Raw genomic sequence first — 14455 nt, 5'->3', positions numbered from 1 at the left:
TTTTGTGTAAAGAACCATGATGTTTTATAACTTTCTAATTAAAATGTTCAAAATGGAAGGTTACATGTGGCTTTTTAGAGGGGAAAGGTTTGGAAGGAGAAGAATGGAGAGGGCAGAGGTTGCGCACACTTCTTCAAGTTACTCACCAACAGCCTTGCTTTGCCAGGGCTCTGCCCAGAGACCTTGGAGTTTTTGTTAGCTCTTTGGCAAAAGTCACCTGGTCCAGCCCCAAGTAAATGTGAGTTTTCAGTGGCATCCACATGGCCTGTGGAAACCAGAGGCTGGAAAATTACTACTGCGTCTGGTGAATAGCATATCAAATTATTTACAGATCACATGTTGGTAGCTTCTGGACCTGAATCACACAGTGTAGCTGCAAGGAGGTAAAAGGTGAGAAATAGCCAGGATTTTATCAACTGAGCTGTAACCCATAGCTAAGGACAGAGAGTTTGAGACAATTACTCAATATTTGGGTTGGGGGAGATCCCTAATTTTGCCAAATGATTATCCACTTTCTGTTTGAATCAGGAGAGGCCCCTAAAGTCTGGCTTTGGTCCCGTCATCTAAGGTTAATAAAGCAATTCCGTGCATCTCCTTTCCTTCTCTTCATGTTCATGCTTTTTAAAAGAAGTTTTGTTTCTTTCTGACCACGTAAGTTCTAAATGCCTATTAGGGAAAATGTGTAATTATAGTAACCGAAAGAAAATAAGTTGTCTATAAATCTGCTACCCAAAAGTTATCACTGTTGGCATTCTGATACACATCTTTCTACTCTTTTGTGTTATGTCTAACTTTTTTGCTATCATAAACAACACTTCTATGAACCTCGTGTATAAATTCTTGTTGCTGGTTTATTTCCTTAACATAAATCCTGGAAAGGAATTACTAATTGAAAAAACTTATGACCGTTCTTAAGGATTTTAATTCATCTTGCCAAACTGAATCCTGGAAAGAATGCACTAATTTGAGAAGTCTCAAAAAGAGACTTTTTTTAGATCCCACCACGGATTACAAAAGGTCCGAATTCTCTTTTTTAGATGCCTGGACTCTGCTCCGTTATGTGTAGGGGACAGCCAGCTGCGGGCCCAGCTCCTGAGGGCCACCTGGTGTCTCGGCCCCTCCCTCTCAGCTTGGCTATTGCGTGCCCTTGGCGTCAGGGGATCGCGGACTTGGCTTACGGCTGAGACCCGGGGCTTGGGAAGTGATTTAGATTCCAAGTCACTTCGCTGTGAGGATGCCACTGAGAGCAAGGAGGGGCAAGATTAAGATTCAGTTTCCTTCACAAGGGCCTTTTGTGCTCCCAGAAGCCTCCCTTCTCTGGTGTATGGAGGGGGAGACAACTTTTCTGGTCAATTAGTGAGACGAGAGGTGACTCTGCGAGCACCCTTTGGCATCCTTGGCCAACAAGTGCGCCTCCCGCAGCCCCCCGGGCCCACCTGTGCCTCCCTTACTCGGGGCCCTCTTGCGCCCGCCTCTAGGCAGCTGCCCCTCCCCCGAGGCGTGGCCCCTCGGTCCCCGGGTGGAGAGGATAGCGGCAGCCGGGGGCCAACCCGCTCCTTCCTTCCTTCTCTCCCGCCCTGGCTCCCGCCCGCCGGCTCCGGGACCGCAGCCACGTCTGAAAGCGCCTCATTGTGTGCGCTCAGCTCCGGTAGGCAGCGCGGAGCAGCGCAGTGGGCCGCGGCTGCAGCGCAGGTAGCGCAGGGCGCCGGGCTCTGGGTCAGGAGCGCCGGAGTTTGTTTCTTGCCGTTGCCCCAGGATTGCTCCCCGCCGCCCCCAGCATCCCATTCTTACGACGCCTCTCTTTTTTTAGGGGGCTCCTGCCCTGTTCTCAGGTTCCCTCTGCTTTGGGTCTCCAGGTGTCTCCAATATCTTGGTATCCGCTGACCCCCGTCTATGCCTCTTAGAGCCCCCACCCCGGTGTCACTGGGTGCCCCTTAATAGCCTTGGGACCCTAACGAACAAATCAGCCTCTGTGGACTCTCCCAGTGAAGAGACAGAGCCGGCGGTGGAGTGGAACTTGGAAGAGACGACGTCAAGGAGCCTTTGCTGAGCCTCGGGAGAGGGGTGTCTGCCTCCCGGCGGCGCCGGGTCCGGCAGGGACGCCAAGCTTTGCGGTACGTTGGTTTGTCCTTTCTCCGCGCGGGATGCCCCCACCCTGGGAAGGCTTGGGGCTGGGCCGGTGGCACAGTTTGGAGAGCATTGATCTTGCAGCTGGAGGTCGGGTTTGCGGGGAGGAGCCGAGCGTGGTGGTTCCATGAGCAACGTGGAAAGGGCATCGCCTTCCCAGTCGCTGGTTTGAAAGTGTCTTCCTGGGCTTCAGCTGCACACGAGATCACTGTTGAGGGATCCCTATCCGATGAAATTTGAGTTTCAAAGGGAATGACTTTAATCTAGAAAGCTCTCTAAAGGCTTTTCCCACGGAACTTTTGAGGAAAAGCAGCTTGGTGAGTGAATTTAAAACCAGATCCAGCTGAATTTGAGTTTGGCGGCCCCTGCTTCTGGCTGCTGGATCTTGGGGCAACAAAAGAGATCTCTGTTGGCCTCAGCGTAGGTGCCCAGCAAATGTTAACTCTCTTTCCTCTTCCCTCTTATATCAGAGGCATGAGGATGGGAAAACTGAGGCCTAAGAGCAGAAAGGACTTGGCCGACCTGAAGCCATGAGTGAGTGAGCCAGGCATCAGGACTAATGAGAATAGTAGCCTGCTCAGTGAGTGCTGGCCGTGCTAAGGGTTATCTTGTTCCATTTACTCCCCTCCAGCAGGTGTGGTAGGTGCTGTTATAGCCTCCTCTACAGAGGAATCAACTGCAGCACAGAGACGTTAGGAGTGACTTGCTCAGAGTCGCACACCTCACTGGTTGTAGAGGCAGGATTCGAACCCGGTCTGCCTTCAATGCCAGGCTTCTGGCCATTATTCACCATCTTCTGTCTGTATGTACATGTGCTGCCCCGTATTTTGTTGCTAGGGTGCTACGGTCACGTGAATGTGGTTAGGCTATTGTTCTTGAGTTGTCCTTATGAAAGGCTCCTCGTTGGATTCATAGAACATCATTGTGACCCAGGATTTGGAAGATTTCTGAACAAATACTTAGAAGTGTACTATATGCCAGACATTGTTCTAAGTGCTTTACAAATATTAACTCATTTAATCTTCAAATCAAGCCCACATAATGGGGTTATATTATTTATCCCATTTTATAGATTAAAAAAAAAACAGGCACAGAGAGATTAAGTAGCTTGCCAAAGATCACACAGTAAATGAACAAATGGAGTTCATACCCTTAGCCACTGGGCTAGCCCTACTCCCTGTAATGAGACAGCCAAGGTCCTGCTTCTAGTCTAGTAAGGGGAGATAGGCACAGAAATGCATGAACAAGAGTATTCTAGGTAGTGATAGTAGCATTAACAATGATTTCTCAATATCACCTACTATTTCAGTCCGTATTAAAATTTCTCTGATTACCTCAAAGATACCTTCTTACAGTTGATTTGTTCAAATCAGAATCCAAACAAGGTCCACACGTTGCTTTTGGCTGTTATGTGTTTGAGTTGTTTTCTTCTAAAACTGTCCCTTCTTTTTTTTTTTTCTTGTCATTGACTTGTAAGAATAATTTACTTTTTTAAAATAATAAATTAATAAAAAAAAGCTTAAAAAAAAATAAACCAGAGAACATTCCAGATTATCCCCATAATAAGAGGGCTCTGTCAACACCTGGAGGAACACAGAGGAATATGCTAAATGTGTGTTCCATACCCCCATACCTTGTGTGTGGTACTGCAGAAAAGAGGTGGGAGCCCCCAGACTTTAGGGCCCTCCAGCTCTCAGGTTCTACGATTTACACCAAATTAGGTGCTGTGCAAAGTGCATTTTGAGGATCCCAAAGCTCAGAGACAGGGCAAAGCGTTTCTGTGTTGATATCTGCTCATCTGCTCTGAAATGCCCCAGGGCTGAGCCAGGGAGACTTGAGGCTCCTTGCCCAGACAGTGTGATTTCACTTCACATAGATTCTTGCAGGCAGAAATTTCCTCCAGCAGCATCTGGGCTGTGCGACTCCAGCCTCCCTGCCTCGGGCTCGTGCCACACAGCTGCTCATCGGGGCTGGCAGAGAGATTGGCAGATGTGGCCAGGGTTTGGGCCAGGCATGTCTTCTGCCCAGCCCACAGCCCTCAGACTGAGACAGGGCTTGGGGGCCTTGATACCTTTCTCAGCACAGGAGATAATTTTCCATCCCATGCCCCTGTCCTCTGGCCAACCAGGTACTCGGGTCAGCTGGGAGATAGATTTGCAGGCCCTTCTCTCTCTGCAGTGAAAGCTGGAAGAGGCAAACTCCATGCATGCCTCCTTTAACCAACGAGAAAAAATGGATTTTATGATTACCAAAGTAATAAAAAAGTCTATTGTAGACTATCTGGAAAATGCAGAAATTATGGGAAGTGAGGTTAGAAAGCTGAAGGTTGCTGAGTCCAAGAATGTCATGATCAAATGAGTGGTATAGGCAGCTCTGGTGGCTTGGTGCAATGTCGATTAGCGGGAGGCTATGTGGCAGTTTTGCCAGAATCCACAGGACCCTCCTGTGGTACTGGATGTCCAGGCCACTCACTTGGACCACCATCTGGTCTCTTGACCATGGGTGTGTCTTTAACACCCCCAACTAGATTGTCAGCTCCACCATGATAGGGGCCCTGGACATTAGACCTCCAGGACTGATCCTCTTGCTTGCTTGCTTTTCTCTATTTTACATCTTTTATCCATCATCTGGTTTTTTGTTCTACTTTCTCCATTTCCTCAATTTTATCTTTCAAACCTACTATTACAATTTTAATCTCTAAGGCAATTTAACTCTGATGAAGACAAAGATTGTACGAGAAAGGAAATGTACTCTTGGTGCGTTACGTGCTTCAGCTGTGAGCTGTTTTATAAGGTCATATAATGTAAATTTGAATATTGACTTAAACAAAAATTATTTTAGGAGGCTAGGGGTAGAAGGAAAGTGTATTTACCTTTCTCTGTGTGTGTGTGTTATGTGTAGAGAGAAGATAAATCTTTATCTTTCATTAAAACAAGTCATTAGAAAATGCTATAAATTCTAACTGTAACAACTCATGCTTTCTTTTTAAGAAATAAAGTAATTAGCAGAAGAAACAACTAACAAATTTGAAAGCAATTACCTCTTGTTAAATAGGATTTTGGAGCAAGAGAAGGACTTGTGATAATTATCTGACTTTTTAAACTATGTACATTTAAAACTTTTAATTTAGTAATTTTTAAATAGTATATATATATATATGTTCATATGGATCAAAATTCAAATAGTACAAAAAAGGATTTATTGTGAACTCTCTTTTCCCAGCTATTTCATTCCCCACCCAGGGGAAACTAACATGGTTATTTTCTTGTACAAACTTCCAGGGATAGCTTATGCCTATTCAAGCTATGTGTATTATTTTGACAAAAATAAAATTTAAAAAGACTTTATGACCAAAAAGTTTTCAGCGACTTGAGAAAGACCACTCTGTAAGGTGGTCCTGGGTATCGGGGAGGAGGGGGAACTTTCTGTTCCTTCCATGGCCTCTTGTACTTTACTCCCACCCCCACCCCACCCCCCAAAATATATGATTATTTTCATCATCACCATCATTACCATCAAAGACTTGGTGGAAGCTGGAGGCAGGGTTGCCTCTGAGGATGGCCTGAGGGAGGTGTAGGGATAGAGAATGCCACTTCCCTTTCACTGAGTGGCCCTGGCACTCTGGTGTGGGACTGTGTCCCCTTTTCTAATTTTCACAGATTCTTAAGACATAAGCCCATGATGCCCTCATCTGTACTTTTAGAATTTTGTATCACCTCTATGTGTTAGTTTATCCCAAAATTAAACATCTAATAAACATATACCTCCAAAAAAGAATTTAAAAAGGAAAGACTTTATAGGGGAGGGCCTAGGCCTCCCAAGATGGGAGACTTCATTGGGCAAAGGCTGAGCAGTGGAACCCACCCCAGATCCCTACCCTGGGGGTTGACAGTGGGACTTAAACCCCTGCCTTGCCCTTTACTAACTGAGTATTCATGTCTCTGAGCCCCACTGCCTCAACTAAAACAGACAGGGATAATTTCTACCTCCTAGGGATGATGGGAAGATAAGATTCAGTCATGAAGATAAAGTACGTACATATTAGAGAGCCTGCCTGACATGTTGTTCCTAACTTTGAACCCTGGGGCAATTAATGGGTGTGCTGAACATATGGCTCCTTATCAGAAAACTCCCAGCTGGGACCCGGACTTCTCTGGATACCCCTCCAGGGGTAGGATATTTTTATCTCCTTCCTAGTTCTTGAGTTCCAATAACAGGATCAAATAACAATTCCTGTATTGTGTGAGTCACTTAAGAAAACCTCTGGTTTCCTGGAGTACAGGTAACGAACACCTTGGTATAGGGTCAAGATCCTCCCTACCCAGGAGAGGGCTGGGCTGGCCAGGGAAGCTGTGTTTGGACCAAACATCAGGGTCCTGTGATCTGCAGGGATCTCCCAGGGATGGAAGAGGACAGCAGCCTGTGATGGGTAAGCGCCAGGAACTTATGGAAGTCTTGGTTTGAGGTCCTAGTTACCCTGAAGTCTCCCCAAGCCTTGGGTCCTTCATCTAAAAAATTGAGATCTTAATGCCCACCTCAGGGGCAGTTGAGTTAAATCACAGAGTGGATGTAAAGCATCAGGCACTTGAAGTAATTTCTGTCTGTAAATACGAGTTACGAGTTCCCTTCCTCCCCTGCACCCTGTTCTCAGAGGAAGCACACCTTAAGGAGAGGAGATAACATGTGCAGAGCAGATAGTAGCTACTGTCCTTGTCTTCCAGGTTTTCTAGGCATGGGTATGGGATCCAGGAGGCAGTTCTGAAGTCAGCAGATGACAGAGCTCTTGGGTGTCTCTACCCACTCCTGCAGCCTCGCAATAAGGGGAAGGAGCAGAGATGGGATCTGCTCACACCTTAGACCTCGGCTTCTCTCAGTGGTGACATGGGCAGGGGAGGCGGGTGTGTTAATGGGATCCAAATGCTGTGGAAGCAAGGAGGAAACTTCCAGGCCCCTCCCTCCCAAAGCAGCTCATCCTTGAGATTATTGCAGGACCAACAGGTGCAAAGAGGAGAAAACTCTGGGACCTCAGGGTGTGGGAGCTGGGCTGAGTGTTTCTTTCATTCTTCAGGACAAGTGTGACAACCTCAGGATCCACTAAAGGACTCAGGGGTGGTTGGGGGCTAAAGGTGGGCCTGGGAGATGCTGGGATTCTAAGCATAGGTGACCTCAGGGTGTCTCATCTGGATAGAGACCTCCCATGTTCCTCCTCTCCAGACACAGCTCAACACTACAACAGTATCAGTAACTGGGGGCATATGTGTGGCACTTTACCAAGCCCTTTCCACACATGTGTGTAGCAGCGTTCTTCACAACAACCCTAAGAGTTTAAATGTTACCGTCTTCATTTTATCGAGGAGGAAACAGCCTGAGAAGTCGTAAGTAAGGCATGGAGGGACTCAAAGCCAGCCCTCTCTCCTGCATCCAGCAGGAGAGCCCGTCAGTTCGCACTCCTTTGGAAAAATGTATCCAGCACCTGGTCCGTGCCCAGCTCCAGCCAGAGGCAGGGCAGCTCCATCCCCACCTGTGGGGAACTTCCTGTCAGTCTGGGAAGGCAGAACCCTCCCACTGTGCATGGCTTTCTCCTAATGTGGGGCTCTGACCCAGCCTCCCTCCTGCTTTCTCAGACCCTGAGGACCCTCCAGACATCTCCCATGGATTTGTGATTGGGGCGGGCAGCTCTCCCAGCAGTCCAGGACAGAGGTGAGTAACCTCAGCAGGGAAGGGGTCAAGCATCCTGCCAGGAGCCTGACTATTCTCACCTCTCCCTGTCTCTGGCTCCATCCTCTCTCTCCCTTCACTGGTTTCTTCTGCAAACTCACACAGTTCCAGAAAGATACCCTCCCAAAAATTGTATCTGCTGGCTTAAGAAAAATCATAAGATGCAGAAGCACACTGTGTAGACACCACAGGTTCTCATGTGCCCCCCCCCCCCCCCCCATGCTCATTCCAATACCCCAGGACCAGTATTATCCCCTTTTTACAGAGGGGTAAGCTGAGTCATAGAGAGATTAAGTATTTGGTCCCAGATCACAGGCCAGGAAGTGATTAAGCCAAGATTCAACCTGAGGGAGCTTGGTGGTGCTCTTACATCGGCCAAACCACCCATTAAGTTGTTTAGCTAAACTACCTAAAATTGTCTCCCTAAAAGGAATTCTTAGGCAAAAGGTGGGAATTCTATTTTAAAGATATTTCCCTCCCCAGATAAAGAGATAAAGAGAAAGAAACATTTCCTACAGTATTCTGCAACTGGCCTTTTGCTCTGCATGGACTAGATCGTGGCTATGTCTTAACTTCACATTCCCGGGAGAGGGCCCAAACTGAGATCGTCGTGGTCCTGGGAGGCCCCCATGATCGATCGGATGCTCGGGTCCTGGGGCTGCTCCCTGTAAGCACCGGTTAGGGATGTGGGATGGGCGAGCAGGCCACGCTCTCTAACGGCTGCGCTCTCCTCCCGCAGGTCCCTGGCCGGCGGCATGTGGCTGTCGCGCTTCTCCAGCACTGTGGTGACCGCGCTCCTGCTGGCGCAGTCTGGCCTCCTGCTCTTCCTGGTCTCCCGGCCCAGGACGCTGTCCCCAGTGGGTAGCGAGGAGCGGGTGCACGTACTGGTGCTGTCCTCGTGGCGTTCAGGCTCGTCCTTCGTGGGCCAGCTCTTCAGCCAGCACCCCGATGTCTTCTACCTGATGGAACCTGGGTGGCACGTGTGGACCGCCCTCTCGCAGGGCAGCGCGCCCGCGCTGCACATGGCCGTGCGCGACCTGGTGCGCTCCGTCTTCCTGTGCGACATGGACGTGTTCGATGCCTATCTGCCGTGGCGTCGCAACCTGTCGGACCTCTTCCAGTCGGCGGTGAGCCGCGCGCTGTGCTCGCCGCCGGCCTGCAGCGCCTTCCCGCGCGGCGCTATCAGCAGCGAGGCCGTGTGCAAACCGCTGTGCGCGCGGCGGCCCTTCGGCGTGGCCCAGGAGGCCTGCCGCTCCTACAGCCACGTGGTGATCAAGGAGGTACGCTTTTTCAACCTGCAGGTGCTCTACCCGCTGCTCAACGACCCGGCGCTCAACCTGCGCATCGTGCACCTGGTGCGCGACCCGCGGGCGGTGCTGCGCTCGCGCGAGCAGACAGCCAAAGCCCTGGCGCGCGACAACGGCATCGTGCTGGGCACCAACGGCACGTGGGTGGAGGCTGATCCCGGCCTGCGCGTGGTGAGCGAGGTGTGCCGCAGCCACGTGCGCATCGCTGAGGCCGCCACGCGCAAGCCGCCGCCCTTCCTGCGCGACCGCTACCGCCTAGTGCGCTTCGAGGACCTGGCGCGGGCGCCGCTGTCCGAGATCCGTGCGCTCTATGACTTCGCGGGCCTGAGCCTCACGCCCCAGCTCGAGGCCTGGATCCACAACATCACTCACGGGTCCGGGCCCGGCGCGCGCCGCGAGGCCTTCAAGACCACGTCCCGGGACGCGCTCAACGTCTCCCAGGCCTGGCGCCACGCTCTGCCCTTCACCAAGATCCGCCGCGTGCAGGAGCTGTGTGCCGGCGCGCTGCAGCTGCTGGGCTACCGGCCCGTGTTCTCCGAGAAAGAACAGCGCAACCTCGCCCTGGATCTGGTGCTGCCGCGCGGCCGGAGCAGCTTCAGCTGGGCGTCGTCCACCGCCGCGCACCCTGGGCCTTAGCGGAGGCCCCAAGTTGTGGCGGTCGCCAGGGCCGGGAGGCTAGTGTATGGTGGAGAGGGAGCTGGGGCACGTGGGTGCAGGGGCCGCAGACAGCTACCGGAGGGGCCGGAGTTGGGGAGTCCTCCCCTTTAGTAGGAAAGGACTGAGTCCCCAAACTACATGTTTCTATTTCCCCACTTCTTGACTTTCCTTTGAGTCCTCTTTAGGAGCTGAGTTCCCATCAGATACACTTTATGGAAAGCAAAATTCGTGCTTCCATTTCTTCTTGGCACAGGGAATAAGTTCAGACGACTCGGTTCCTACTCGAGCACTTTCTTTCCCCTTAACCCTCTCCTCCTTTGGGATGCGTCATCCAGCAGCTGAGAAGGGTGGCCTGGTCCTGCCTGAGAGTGGAGGGGCAGTACGGTGAGCTTCTGTGTGTCTCCTCCGGTACCCCGCCTACACACACATACCCCCCCCCCCCCCGACTCCATTCCCCCCATGCATCTGGCACCACACTCCATCAAATCTATTGGCGGTTATATTCACCTGTATCGTCAGAAAGAAATCAGACAAGATTTCTCTTATTTTGTGATCTCTCTTAGCCACTCTCTGCCCCATCTTCCAGGAGCCCACATGCCCCCATCACTTGCCCAGGTAAGGTGAGCCTTTGATTTGTCCTAATAGGAAAGATCCTACCTACAGAAATAAACATAATAATTAACCTGTGTGATACAGATTAGAGTTTATAGCCTGTAAAGTTTGACAAGCGAAACACAGACTTGTCCAAGGTTACAACATGAGAAGGAGTATGAAGGGAGGAGGGAGCTTTTGCTCTGGGGCTGCAGTGGGGAGAAGAGGATGAATCAGGCTTGCAGAGACCTGTCTTATGGACAAGAAGGGCCACATTTCCCCCTCTTATTTGCCCTAGGGAAGAGCAAGCTGCCATGGCTGGGGCCACAGCTGTGGGATTCAGGAAGTGGTGAGTTCTGGGCCCAGAGTGCAGAACCTGGAGAGCCTCCTAGATGAGCCTGGAGGGAGGCAGTGAGGAGGAAAGGTGGAGGGAGAGAAGGCTTGGGAGGCCTGGGCAGCAAGCCAGGCAGAACGTGTGGCTGAGCAAGAGGTTGGCAGCAGGATCAGTGCCTAGAGGGCAGGTCACAGGGTGAATGTAATTAAATCAGGCTTGCTATGAGCTTGGGAAAAAAACAGCTCTGGGGTGATTGTCTTCCCTTGGTCCTTCCAGGCCAGGCCCCGGAGGAGAGCAGAGTAAGAGTCCTAACTGCAGACCACAACCCCTAGCTCTGGCAGCAAAGAGACTTATTAAAGAGATACTCGATGTGTAGAGGGCTTGATCCTGAGCTCAGGAAATGAGAGCCAGCAAGTGCTCAGTACATGTTTCAAAGAAAAAAACAAAAAACTTCACAGAACCTCTAGGAAGGACAGGGAAGCAGATCTGAGTCTGTACAAACAGAATACCCCAAGTCCCATTGGGGCACAAAGTTGGTCTGGGGACTGATGCTTGCCACCAGAACTTCTGTGCCCATTACCTCTGGAAACGAGGGAGCTGCCCTCACTGTTGCCATCAGTTGCCAGAAGGGATTCTGGAGGTTGCTAGTCTCTGAGTCTCCGCCTGAGTGTGGCCTTAGATTGATGGAACCTGGACTGTGGACCCACATCCTCGCTGCAAAGCAGGAGGAGCAAGGGAGATCTGGCATTTTCTGCTGCTTTTCTTGCATGGAGAAGAGGTATATTGACCTTGAAGCTGAAGCTTCAGGACGCCTCATTTGAGGATCTGCCAAGATGTAGAAGCTTCAGGCCCCATAAAACCTCAGTCTGCCCATGCTCATAATAGCATGGGGAAGATATTTAAAACCCAAAATTTGTTAACAGGGACTCTGCAGCTTAGAAAGGCTCAGGTCATATCACTTAATATATGGGCTAGGACTTGAACTGATATCTTTGACTTCAACACTTACGGTTCTAACAAGTAAAGTGAACTGGGGATGTAGCAAAGGACCCCACCAAAGGCTTGGGAAGCCCGATCATTTTACCCTAGTGATGACATGGGTCTCTGGGTGTCAGGGAGCCATCCTGGCATTTGGCTGCAAACATCTCAAGAACCAGAATGTTGAAAGGTATAGTGGGCAGTTGGCTGAGGTGTTGGGCCCCTGCCGCTTGCCTCTTTCCTCTCTGCATTCCCCTCTCTGTCTTCCACCCTGTGCTGGCCACTGGGGACAAAAGCAGCCTGCTTTGGAAGAAGTGCTCGGTCAAGTGGAGGGGTCCAGCCAGGAGCAGTCCCGGGCAGTGTGGTGTGTTCAGGCAAAGAAGGATGAGCAAGAGGTTCTGGGGCCAGAGGCTAAGAATGAGGAGACACTGATCTCCAGTGGGGTCCAGGAAGGCTTTTTTGGGGGCCTCAGAGCCCAGCCTGATAGTGGCATCCCACAAGTTTCATTTGCCCTGCTCAGGTCACAAATTGTATTGATGGCCACAATTAATGGCCTTTGCTGTGTGATTTACCCATTCTCATTTGACTCCGGGGGTCCCAGGCACAGGGATGACAGGCTCCTAGACTTTACTCCCTGCATATGGGACACTCTAGGCAAGCCTCTGGGTGAGTTCCCTGGTAAATGGGTTCCAAGCAAGCCTCAGGTGAACTCAGATGAGGTTTCAGGACAAAAACAGGTAGTAGCCAGTTTAGTGCTTCAATGAGTCAGGCCTGTGCCGGGCCCTGGGACATAGTGGTGGACAAAGCAGTCACAGCCCTTGCTCTTGCTCTTGCGGGGAGTGCAGACTCTAAATAAATAGTCCTACAGATAAACATGTAACCATAAATGTCAACTGTGCTCTAAGAAGAAACAATAAGAATGGGTAGAGGGCAACCTACTTTAGAATGGGGAGTCAGGAAGACCTCTTCGAAGAGGAAACATTTGGTTTGAATAAATGAAGGGTGAATAGGAGTTAATCAAGCATGGGATGAAGAAACAGAGGCAGAGAGAGACTGAGGGATTGGTCCCTTGGAATCAAGGTTCCCTGACAAAATAAAAGACTCCCTCCTGGGAATCCGGGCTCATGAGCTGGGAGAAGCCCCCAGGAGACGACCGAGTTTGTGTGTCTATAGTAAAGTTTCCCAGAAGTAGACCTGCTGGTTCAAAGAGCATTATTTTTTTAAATGTGAAATTGCCAAATTACTCTAAAAATGGAGGACCAACTTATACTCTCTGGAACAATGTCAAGAATTCCCTTGTCACCCTCTCCTACCAACTACTCCCACCCTACCACCATCAGCTATACAGGGTCAAATCAATCATTTTCATTTTTACCTACATGATAGAATATTATTCAGTGCTAAAAAGAAATGAGCTATCAAGCCATGAAAAGTCATGGAGGAAACTGAAATGCATATTACTAAGTGAAAGAGGCCAATCTGAAGAAGCTACATACTGTATGATTCCTACTATATGACATTCTGGAAGAGGAAAAACTATGGAGACAGGAAAAGATTAGTGGTTGCCAGGGGCTGGAGGTGGAGAGGGGACGGACAAATAGGCAGAGCATAGATGATTTTTAGGGCAGTGAAAATACTGTAGGATATTATAATGATGGATATATGTCATCATACATTTGCCCAAACTCATAGAACATACAACATCAAAAGTGAACTCCAAGGTAAACTCTGGACTTTGGGTGATGATGATGTGTCAGTGTAGGCTCCTTGTTAACAAATGTACCACTCTGGTGAGTGATGTCGATAATGGGAGAGGCTATGAATGTGTGAGGGCAGGAAGTATATGGGAAATCTCTGTACCTCCCTCTCAATTTTATTGTAAACCTAAAACTGCTCTAAAAAAAAAATTGTCTTTAAAAAAAACCCAACAAGTGGAGCCAAAGCCTTGGTAGCCTCAGGAGTGTGTGGGAGTGCTGCTGAAATGGAAAGGGTTGACCAACCATACAGAGGTGGAAGCAACCCCCACAGCCTGGACTTCGAATTTTCCCAGAGTGGTGAGACCTTCAGCTGATTGAGTATTTTCTCCTTTGGGGGTAAAACAGGAGGACTTGGTTGCCCTTGCAATTCTGATGCTATTCTGATCCCAGTCTTCAAGTCCTCCAGGCCTCCATTCATGCATTCAACATACATGAGGGATTGAGCACCAACCAGTGCTAAGGTCAAAAGTAGGAAAGGATCATGTGCTTAGGAATGCATGTGTGTCGGTGTGAGTTACACTTGTTAATGAGGTGATCACGTAGGTCTCATTGGGAAAGTGACATTTGAGCAAAGTCTTAAAGGAGGTGAGGCAGTTAATTAAGGTGTAACTATGGGTAGAGTGTCCTGGAGGAGGCAGCAGGTAATACAAAAATCCTAAGGATGGAAGGCATCTGGCATACTGGAAGAACAGCAAGGGGCTAATGGTCTGGTGTGGGGGGCCAAAGGAAGAATGCTAGGAGATGAGAAGGTAAGAGAGAGGGGGTCAGATCAGGCAGGACCTGGTAAGGCCTTGCTGAGGACTTTGGCTTTTGCTTGGAGTGAGATGGAGGGTATACAAGGCCACTCTTGCTCTATGGCCCTCTTTAGTTGAATAAATAAATATAATGTCATATAAATGTGTAATATGTCAAGTATTTAAAAAATAATAGAACAAGTACCTAGGGAAATAAATACTTCACTATAATTTTACTGCCTATGTTAACAT

The 14455-nt window shown here is 49.5% G+C and overlaps 1 protein-coding gene across 6 annotated transcripts; it reads left to right on the top strand.

Annotated features, from left to right (window-relative positions):
• The first annotated feature begins 1170 nt into the window (after positions 1 to 1170).
• Positions 1171 to 13169, top strand: CHST6 (carbohydrate sulfotransferase 6). Of its 6 annotated transcripts, none has more exons than XM_046680660.1 (5): positions 1171 to 1692; positions 1857 to 2114; positions 6410 to 6556; positions 7752 to 7827; positions 8585 to 13169. In XM_046680660.1, exons 3-5 carry the CDS (start codon positions 6553 to 6555, stop codon positions 9786 to 9788), a joined length of 1284 nt encoding a protein of 427 aa, XP_046536616.1. In that variant the 5' UTR covers positions 1171 to 1692; positions 1857 to 2114; positions 6410 to 6552; the 3' UTR covers positions 9789 to 13169. The 6 variants fall into 6 exon arrangements, with proteins under 6 accessions (XP_046536616.1, XP_046536614.1, XP_046536619.1 ...); XM_046680658.1 differs by having other exon boundaries at positions 1811 to 2114; XM_046680663.1 differs by having other exon boundaries at positions 1171 to 2114; positions 8585 to 8972; positions 9147 to 13169.
• The last annotated feature ends 1286 nt before the right edge of the window (positions 13170 to 14455 follow it).

This window comes from Equus quagga, chromosome 13 (genome assembly GCF_021613505.1).
Source record: "Equus quagga isolate Etosha38 chromosome 13, UCLA_HA_Equagga_1.0, whole genome shotgun sequence".
Taxonomy (NCBI): domain Eukaryota; kingdom Metazoa; phylum Chordata; class Mammalia; order Perissodactyla; family Equidae; genus Equus; species Equus quagga.
The sequence above is the reverse complement of the archived record's forward strand: the minus strand, read 5'-3'. Positions and strand labels throughout refer to the sequence as shown.